The 10,295-nt window shown below is 45.2% G+C and overlaps 1 protein-coding gene across 1 annotated transcript; it reads left to right on the top strand.

Moving 5' to 3' along the window:
• Nucleotides 1-1,455: 1,455 nt before the first annotated feature.
• Nucleotides 1,456-8,985, top strand: VIM (vimentin). Its single transcript, XM_012660913.1, has 9 exons — nt 1,456-2,212; nt 2,880-2,940; nt 5,325-5,420; nt 5,508-5,669; nt 6,069-6,194; nt 6,541-6,761; nt 7,217-7,260; nt 7,649-7,734; nt 8,616-8,985. Exons 1-9 carry the CDS (start codon nt 1,650-1,652, stop codon nt 8,655-8,657), a joined length of 1,401 nt encoding a protein of 466 aa, XP_012516367.1. The 5' UTR covers nt 1,456-1,649; the 3' UTR covers nt 8,658-8,985.
• Nucleotides 8,986-10,295: the final 1,310 nt, after the last annotated feature.

Below are 10,295 nucleotides of genomic sequence, written 5' to 3'. Positions count from 1 at the left end.
TCACTCCAAGGCCAATTGCACGAATTCTTCCGCAAAACAGGACCTGTGACATTTCCCCGGACAAGTCACCAGAATCCCGCACTGTGCGTCGCTGTCCCAAAATTCACACATAAATCTATTTCCTCCAAACATGCCCGTCATTTGCGTTATATAATCGCCTTTCATTTGAACGCATTAATCAAACTGGGGTTTTTAAGCAACACCTAATTAATTCTTTAATTGGCTCAGATTATACTTTTAATGACTTCCACTAGCAGAAAAACCAGTGATCATTGAATGTGCTTTTGAAACTACAGACGTTGAGTTTCCTCTTTCACCTAGAACTTTCAGATCTTGCTAAAAAGTCGGGTGTGGTTACGTGGGGGGCGGGGAGGAGAGGGGGAAGAGCGGGAGGAGACCGGAGGGAAGGGTGGGAGGGAACTTTGCAAAAAAAAAGTTTTCCCGGACTGAATTCGTGATCCCGGAGGCCCGCGCTTGGCGGCTCTCCAGGGTCTGCAGAAGTTTCTTACTAATGAGAAGTTCGCGCACTGGGGCAAAGCCAGGCTTTGGCGAGAGTTCTTAAGAACTTAGGGGCGCTCTCGTCTACCCAAGGCCGGACCGCGCACATCAAAGCTGCAGCCCAGCTCTAGATTGGTGAGACTTAGAACAAACTGCGCACGGAGCCCGTGCACACTTGAGTCAATCTCGTCTAACGGTTTCCCCTGCACCGCTAGGAGCCCTCAACCTCGGCGGGGCAGCCGGACGCCGTGAGTCACCGCTGGTGACTCAGCGACCCCACCCCTCTCCCTCGGGCTTTCCTCCGCTGCCTCCTCGCAGCTCCAGCCGTCCGAAGCTGGACTGAGCCCGTTAGGTCCCTGAACAGAACCTCCCCTAGCCCATCCCAAGATAAGCCGCTGAAAAGGGGCGCGGGCCGGAGCAGCCCCGCTCTCGAAGCGGGCGTGCGCGAGGCTGTGCGGGGCCCGAGCCCCGCGTCCCTGGCTGTGTGCGACCCCACCCTGCGCTCCAATCTCAGGAGCTCTTTGTTTCTCTCTCCGCGCCTTGCGCTCTGCTGAATCCCTCACTCCCCCTCTTCCCGCTCCTCTGCCCGCGGGTCCCCTCCCCTCCCCCGGCTCCCAGCTGACCACAGCTCTGTGGGCGCCGCGCTCCGCTCCCACTGCCCCTTTGGCTCTGTGCCTGGGACCCCTCCGGCCCAGCCCGGGAGGGTCCCCCCACCGCCGCGCGACCCCGCCTTTTTCAGCACCCGGGCGTGAGCAGAGCTCGGGCCATCATCAGGAAAGCCCCTGCAAGTGCCAGCCCAGCCCAAGAAGTAACGGGACCATGCCCAGTCCCGGGCCGCCGCGTAGGAAGGCTCGAGAGCGCCCACGCCCCAAACCCCCGCGCACCCGCCCCGCTTCTCGCCGGGTCCCCATTGGCTGGCGCGCTCCGCGGCTGGGATGGCAGTGGGAGGGGACCCTCTTTCTTACCCCGGTTATAAAAACACAGCCCTCGGCAGGGTCCCGTCCTCTGCCACTCTCGCTCCGGGGTCCCCGCGCCAGAGACGCAGCAGCAGCGCTCCCACCGCCCACACCCGCCGCGCCCTCGCTCGCCTCACCTCCCGGAGCCAGTGCTCCCCACCGCAGCCGCCCAGCCCACCGCCACCCTCCGCAGCCATGTCCACCAGGTCCGTGTCCTCGTCCTCCTACCGCAGGATGTTCGGCGGCCCCGGCACCGCGAGCCGGCCGAGCTCCAACCGGAGCTACGTGACCTCGACCACCCGCACCTACAGCCTGGGCAGCGCGCTGCGCCCCAGCACCAGCCGCAGCCTCTACGCCTCGTCCCCGGGCGGCGCGTATGTCACGCGCTCCTCGGCCGTGCGCCTGCGGAGCAGCGTGCCGGGCGTGCGGCTGCTGCAGGACTCGGTGGACTTCTCGCTGGCCGACGCCATCAACACCGAGTTCAAGAACACCCGCACCAACGAGAAGGTGGAGCTGCAGGAGCTGAATGACCGCTTCGCCAACTACATCGACAAGGTGCGCTTCCTGGAGCAGCAGAACAAGATCCTCCTGGCCGAGCTGGAGCAGCTCAAGGGCCAGGGCAAGTCGCGCCTGGGGGACCTCTACGAGGAGGAGATGCGGGAGCTGCGCCGGCAGGTGGACCAGCTCACCAACGACAAGGCCCGCGTCGAGGTGGAGCGCGACAACCTGGCCGAGGACATCATGCGGCTCCGGGAGAAGTAAGGCGGTGCCCACGCAACTCGCGGGGCCTCGGGAGGGCGGGAGCGAGAGGGAGAGGGGCACCCCTGCGAGGGGCTGCCACGCCCTTGGGGATGTGGCCCTGGTGGCAGCTGCGCGGGGACAGCGGGGAGAGGGGCTGTGGCTGCGGTGGCACAGCCCCGCCCAGAACCCAGACCTTGCAGTTGGCGTTTCCTCTGCGCCGCCACTTATTGCCCAAGAACACTCCGTTGCAAGTTACAGATTTCTTAAAACTACCACTTTGTCTGTAGTTGAAGTCCCTTTGTCACAATGAGAGCGATTCCCCCAAACTTTTAGAAAGTTTCCTGGCCCCTTCTGGCGGGCTGCCAGGCCCCGGGCGGGAGGAGGAAGGAGGGGACTGCCACGGAGGAAGCGAGACAAAGAGATGGCAGAGGCTCCCGGGGGCGGGGGGTGGGCGGGGTTCTCCTGGCAGGTCTGTGCGGGGACTGTGGTCGTTTTTCTATTCTGTTCCCGAGGTTCCCGCTAAACCTGCCGAGGGCAGCAGGTCTGCAAGCCGCGGGAGCTGGCTGCCCGCGGAGGTGGCGCGGCGGGTGTTGTCGCGCGGCTGGGCGACGTGGTGGTTGGGTGTGGCCGCCCCGCCCCTGGCGGTTTCCCGGTTCCCCTTTGGTTAATGTGCAACTGCTTCAGATTGCAGGAGGAGATGCTTCAGAGAGAGGAAGCCGAGAGCACCCTGCAATCTTTCAGACAGGTTTGTACTCTCTCCCCACTCGCAGCCGCCGGACTCCACCCAACCAACCCACGGGCAATTCTAAAAGTTACTTAACCCAAGTCTTAAAAAGTTCAAAACTTCACGGCAGTGCATAAAGCCCCCTAGTGGCGGACGGACCACGGATTGCAGCTTCTCTTAATTAAAAAAAAAAAATACAAACCTTGAATGATTTAAACTGTTCCTTAGGACAGAAAGAAAGTATTTTTACTTTGTTTCAAGATTTTTTTTTTTAATGTTTTCCTGACTCATTTTTGCAACACATTGACACTCTGATTTCCAACAGTTACAGTTTGATTTAGATTGTGGTTTGCGCAAGTCGTCTAATTTTTACAAGGCCACAGAAAAGCACAGTTATGCCCTGTAGTTTAAAATGTAAAACATGTTGGAGGATAAGAAACTTAGATGAATTGCAATTAAGCCAGCAAGTTTCTTTTCTTCTCTGCAAGTTCTATTGTGGCATTAAAGTTAGATGAAAGTATCACTATGCACAACTATTTTGTGATCTAATAAGGGTGAAAAGGAGCCATCTGTCCCCTCGGCTGAAGGGTATTAATGGTTTCTATGGGCTTCGCTATGGAATGTAGATACAGACATTCTGGCAAGGGTGGTGGCTCTGGACAGAAATAATAGGAGCCTTTGTGTTCCCAGAGAAGCTTTGCAACAGGCTACATTCTTATTGAATATGTAATGATGCAAGCACGGTTCTAATTGGACACAAGTATTTGCTAACATCCGTTATCTAATATCTGGTCCAGACTTGTGAAGTATGTGATGTGAACAGTTCTTAAAGCTACAGGCATACCTCGCATTTTGAGAGGCCTTTCTCGTATTCTTTGGCACTCTCTCCATAAATAAAAAAAATAAACCTAAGGCTGAAAAATGGAATTTTAAGTAAAGGGTTTTTACTCCAAAGTTAGATGGACTTAAAAGGATTTTTAACTTAGAATTGGAATGCAAAAGCAGGAAGATTTCCAATAGAGTTTATAGTTTTATTTCCTGGAAACATTTACTGCTATTAGCTGCAAAGCATATTCTGAAGCTCAAATACATGCACCAAATTAATTTAAACACAGCGATGTATGGTTCAGTTTAGTCCTTGAGCATTGGTGATCATCACACCTATGTTTTTTGCGGAGCAGTGAGTTAATATAAAGCAAAATTAATATAAAAGATCCTTTGTTTAGGAATTAAGTAAAATTCCTCAATCTCTTCAATGTAATAGATGTCCACATGGAACTTTCTTTTAGAAGTTAGAAAAATATCTTTTATATCCTTTTTAGGGCTTAACATGCAAAAATGAATGTTTTCCTCAAGTCTGGTCTTTATATTATCATCCACTCCCCGTTCACTTTTCCATGAAGGTGGTCGAAGAGTCTCAACAGTTTAGTGCTGTAAGACTATCAACTGTACTCCAAATATAATTTCTTACAAGATGAGCAATCCTCATGGAATTCCCTTGTGGGGAAATAAAATCTTACTTGCAAGATTACATATTCTGATTTGGAACGTAGCACTTTGCAAATGGTGGAAACAGAGAGGGATAGCTAGATTAGAAAGAATTCTACATATAATTTTATTATCCGCAAGTGCTTTGACCAGTCATTCTGAAACAGGCCAAGTAACTGAACTGACACAGTGGCAAGTGAAACAGATAGACACACCCTTCTAGGATGAGTCAGGGGAGTGTCAGGAGAACAATGCTCCAGAGAAAGCAAAGCAAATACAATTCGGCATTGCATTTCCATTCATTATTTTCCTGAACTGCATCTGTGGCATTGCATACCCTGAATTGCAATATGAAATTGCTACTTGATATAAATCTAGCCTCGTAACCTGGATGCCAGATAACTACATATTTGCTTTGGAGCCTGAGGATAAGTTTCAGAAGATTTGAGTATAGAAAAAGCAGCTAAAACTTTTGAAGCACAAGTTTCTGTTCTCCCTGTACTCAGGAATACATGAAGTTGTGAGATCTGGCCAAACCCCATCATCATGTGAGTCCATGAATTTACAAAACAAATCTTTAAAATGCTGGGGCATTGATTTTCTAGATTTAAAAAAAAAATTTTCAATGTCACTGGTAAAATGTGGATTCAGTAATGATGGAGTGCAGTTTACCATGTTTGTGGACATTTATTTAATTTTAAATTGTCTGAGTGCCACCTTAAGTATACACAATGGATCGCAATTCAAATGAATTAATGAAGAGAAGAAAGCATAGTATATTATAGCACTAAAAGACTTTTAAACACCTTTTCTATAGTAAAGAGACTAGGTTCAGATGGTTCATTTACAATGAATAAATGAGATAAGCCTTAGACCTTCTCATCTTCTATGTCCTATCTTTTCTCTTTTCAAAACAGGATGTTGACAATGCGTCTTTGGCACGTCTTGACCTTGAACGTAAAGTGGAATCCTTGCAAGAAGAGATTGCCTTTTTGAAGAAACTACATGACGAGGTTAGTGGAGTAACTTCTAATGAATGAATGAGGGTGAAGCAGTTTCCCTACCTGGCTTGGCTGACCTTCTGTTTGTTCTTTCTTTAGGAAATCCAAGAGCTACAGGCCCAGATTCAGGAACAACACGTCCAAATCGATGTGGATGTTTCCAAGCCTGACCTGACGGCTGCCCTGCGTGACGTACGTCAGCAGTATGAAAGCGTGGCTGCCAAGAACCTTCAGGAGGCAGAAGAGTGGTACAAGTCCAAGGTATGAAACAAGTTAGTGTGGCTCGAATAAAATAAAAGCATTGTTCCGAAAACACCATACTGTCTGTGATTCCCAAATATCTTTTAGTTCCAGTCCAAAGCTGGCTTTAACTTCTTGTTCACATTCTCTCCTTTAGAACAGCAGACTCCCTTTCCACTAGCCCTACTTCCAAGTAAACTCCAACACCACATCCCTGCCCTCCACCATATTTAATGAGCCCAGGAGAGAGTGAATCTCAGAAAATATCAATGTCAGTATGCCACTGCTATTTCTTTGGCTTTTAAAACTGAAATTTAGACCTATCCTGGAAGACAGTGAATGGAAATAATGATTTCCTTTCCTCAGAGAGTCAAAAGACTGAAATGTGGGCAACCTATATTTCTAATTTCTTCCCGACAGTTTGCTGACCTCTCCGAGGCTGCTAACCGGAACAACGATGCCTTGCGCCAAGCGAAGCAGGAGTCCAATGAGTACCGGAGACAGGTGCAGTCCCTCACCTGTGAAGTGGATGCTCTTAAAGGAACTGTGAGTACCAACCCTGCAGGAAAAGAGGGAATGTAATGACCCAGTCTATTGACCAAGTGAATGGCAACACCTGAATAAAATGTCAAGTGAAATTTCTATTTTAATGCAAAGAAAATGAGTTATCAAGACATACTCAAAAAGCACTTGATAGAGACTGTGAGGTCTTAGCTTGCATGTATCATTTGATTCTAATAAGAAGTACTTAGCACTTGTATTCTCCACCGAAAATTAGAGTAGTCACCATTTGTCACTGAAGGGAAATTATTGCAAATGGTTTGTTAATAGTTATGGGACTAGCTAGGGGTTTCTGGACAATAACATGGGCAGCCTTTCTCACCTCCTGCAGAACGAGTCCCTGGAACGCCAGATGCGTGAAATGGAAGAGAACTTTGCTGTCGAAGCTGCTAACTACCAAGACACTATTGGCCGCCTGCAGGATGAGATTCAGAACATGAAGGAAGAGATGGCTCGTCACCTTCGTGAATACCAAGACCTGCTCAATGTTAAGATGGCTCTTGACATTGAGATTGCCACCTACAGGAAGCTGCTGGAAGGCGAGGAGAGCAGGTACAGAACCCACACTTGCATGCATGAATTAACAGACACCGCGTGCTAGGTGCCATGCCACTTGCTTCACGTGTATTGCCTCATCTGTCTTTAGAATATTTCTTCAAGGCAGCTACTTTCCACTCTTCATAGGTGAGGAATTTAGGTTCAGAGAGAGTGACTTGCCCTAGTTAGAGTTAATCAGTAGCAGAGCTGGGATTTGAACCCACAACTCTGCTAAAGCCTATACTCTTCTCATTCTATAATGCCACTCCGTTCATGCCCCAGTGGAGAAAAAGCTTGTAATAAAATAAATATGCTAATGAGACCAATCGTGGGTAAAGCTTCTGATCAAATCCCTAATGTATGAATTATAAGAGTAAATTTTTTTATTTGATGAAAACAGGAAGTATAGAAATTTGTTCCTTGGAGTTGAAGTTGTTTTTCAACAATTTTACTGTTTTTTTTGTTTATAGAATTTCTCTGCCTCTTCCAAACTTTTCCTCCCTGAACCTGAGAGGTAAGCATTATATTTCCCTTTATGAAAAATTTTGGTGGCTTTTAACCATTGTGTTTAAGGTAAAGCACTCATGTTTTTATGATACCTGAAAAATGCCATATGAGAGAAAATTCTATAAAACATCCATAATTTTCAAACCCAAGTACTCTCTTGCATTCTATGCATTGAGTTAAATGTAACCTCCATTTTATTTCTTCTTGCTAGAAGTAGTATGTCATCCTGATGCTCAAGTATGTCAGGCCCCGTGTTTGCAAACAAAAAATACTCTAGAATTCTTTTGAAAGTAGCACTTTGAGCAATTGCTAAAAAAATCATAATTGAGTAAAATGGTTACTTGGTTTTTTTAAAGATTTCATTTTTACTCATTTTTGACTGTTTATTTATTCAGAAACTAACCTGGATTCACTCCCTCTGGTTGACACCCACTCCAAAAGGACCCTTCTGATTAAGACGGTTGAAACTAGAGATGGACAGGTTGGTATCTTTTAAATCAAAGATGGAATAACCTGAGACAGGCACTGATGTGTATTGATTTTAAATCAATACATCTGCATCTCAGATACAGCTAGGTAATTTGAGAGGTTCAGGTTTCACTCGCACCTACTAAAAAAGGAATAGGCCTCTTCTTCCAGCACTACACACAGCCAGCTAATTATTTGGCTCCTAGATATGAAGGCGAGATGGCCATCTTCTTCCTGAACTCCCAGATTAGTTTAGGATTTGCTATGGTGCTTAATTGAAATGGGAGTAAACCTTCCTTAAGTTATTTCCTAGACTACCTCAATATCAGATATGTTTTGATCCTGGACATATGGTCTTCTCTGACCTCCATGCTTATGATATAGAGACCCTTAAGCCCATCTATATAGTACAAGGATGTGCCATATGATCAATTAGTTCCTTGTTACCTCTCTGTGCCAGGAAATAAATGGTTGCCATTTATTATAATCTTCATGAAACCTTCCCCTGCACGTAAATTTGAAATGTACTTGCCGTACATTTTAATATGGCTTAATTGCTTTTAAATGTTGATTCATAGGATTATTATAGCATCTTCATAAACCTAGTTTTTTAAGAAGTTTTCTTTTTGCAAGTCACAGCATTCTCTTGGATACTTACATTGCCCGTAGGTGAAGAGTGTCTTGTATAGGTAGTTTCTTGGCCTTTTGGCTAAGAACAAGCATTTTGCATACGTATCAGTCCCTCCTAGCTGTAACCCTTACAGAACAAACATAACCTTCCAACTCGCACGATAAATTATACGTTTAGTAGGATTTTTCTTTGCCATGATTTATGGGATAATTTAATCTTTAGTATATAGTATTATATTTGATTCGAGTTTTATTTTTTAACAGGTTATCAATGAAACTTCTCAGCATCACGATGATCTTGAATGAAAACTGCACACACTCAGTGCAGCAATATATTACCAGCAAGAATAAAAAAGAAATCCATATCTTAAAGGAAACATCTTTCAAGTGCCTTTCTGCAGTTTTTCAAAAGTGCAAGATAGATTCGGAGTAGGAATAAGCTCTAGTTCTTAACCACCGACACTCCTAAAAGATTTAGAAAAAAAGTTTACACCATAATCTAGTTTATGAAGAAGTCTTGTGCTAGAATACTTTTTAAAAAGTATTTTTGAATACCATTAAAACTGCTTTTTTTTCCTCCAGCAAGTATCCAAACAATTTGTTTTTCTGCTTCAATAAATCTTTGGTAAAACTCTTTTGGTGTGTTATTTATTCGATAATATCTGAACAGTTCTCTATTTTGTCCTGTTGGTTAATTTATCATGAAAATCATGTTTAGGTTAACTTGATAAATTCAGGTTATTTATGCTTGAGATATAGTTTTTAATTTTGTCATTTTAGATAAACCTCATTTCTTTTTAATGATTATTTTTTAAATTTACAAATAGATGCTATATAATAAAATAACATACAAAAATGAGGATAGGTCTTTTATAGAAAGAGTTCAGCTGGGTTCATGCCCATGTGTGATTTTGATTCTAATGAATAGACTTTCTAAACTTAAAAAATTTAAAAATATTAAAAAATGGAAACTTTTTTTTTTTTTGAGTACACGCAGCACATGAATAGCACAAATTCCACTATGGGAGTTAAAGCATAGAGCGATGGTCAAGATATAGGGGTTCAGCTTCCACCAGCAAGATGCAGAGAAATGAGACAAGTTCACCCAGTTTTAATATATGAAACTGACCTGCTTTTTCGTGTGTATACCTGTAAGTGATATTTACACCTATATCCATCTATCTGTAGAAGACCTTTGTGTTTGGAGAATGGCATTAGACACAGAATAAGGAAAATTCCCTACCTTTTCTTCTGGGAATATAAGATTACTATGTGGGACTCACCTGGGGATCAGGTGGAGCTAACTGCAAGTATAAAAAGGATTCCAAGCAATGACCTTGAAGTGGTGTCCTCCTGGAAAGCTTCCTACAGGCAGCCTTGTGAGCAGGCCCTGGGGGCTGGATAGGATTTAGATAAATAGATAAATAGATCAGCAAGGGTATCGCCTGGAGGCCATAGAGTTGTCATGGTCAATAGTGTGTGTTCTCCAGTGAAACCCCTTCAAGTACATTCCTGGCCTTCTCTAAGTCCCCAATTCCTATGTTATTATTATTGTCTCTCCTCCAGGAACAATATGGGTTTGTATCTGCTTCTCTCTAGAGCTACTGAGGGGAATAAGTAAAATAGTTCACACTCATCTCTGCCTACTCACAGCAACATTAGCTGTGACTTTCATCGTTATAGTTACAAGGGACACTGCCTGAGTAAAGACAGGGCTGGCCGCCGGAGTGTCCCCTAGCTGGGGTGACTTTACATCCCAATTTGCCTGGGACAGTCGTAGTTCTGCCTGTTGTAACAGCACAATTATTAATACTCCAGTTTGGACAATAGGTTGTATCTGGCCAGTGAACCCTTAGCATAATCTTATAGGAAAGGGTATTCACCCTGCAATTCCTGAAGATACCTGCCCCCCACCTGCCGTATGTGAACAACTGACCTTTTAAA

Source organism: Propithecus coquereli, unplaced genomic scaffold, assembly GCF_000956105.1.
Source record: "Propithecus coquereli isolate 6110/MARCELLA unplaced genomic scaffold, Pcoq_1.0 Scaffold69, whole genome shotgun sequence".
Lineage (NCBI taxonomy): Eukaryota > Metazoa > Chordata > Mammalia > Primates > Indriidae > Propithecus > Propithecus coquereli.
The sequence above is the reverse complement of the archived record's forward strand: the minus strand, read 5'-3'. Positions and strand labels throughout refer to the sequence as shown.

Bases quoted from the DNA above. Each gene is read 5' to 3' on its own strand.
- VIM (XM_012660913.1), top strand. From the start codon at position 1,650: ATGTCCACCAGGTCCGTGTCCTCGTCCTCCTACCGCAGGATGTTCGGC. The intron at 2,941-5,324 runs GTTTGTACTCTC...TTTTCAAAACAG, and splicing joins CCCTGCAATCTTTCAGACAG to GATGTTGACAATGCGTCTTT. The intron at 6,195-6,540 runs GTGAGTACCAAC...CACCTCCTGCAG, and splicing joins TGGATGCTCTTAAAGGAACT to AACGAGTCCCTGGAACGCCA.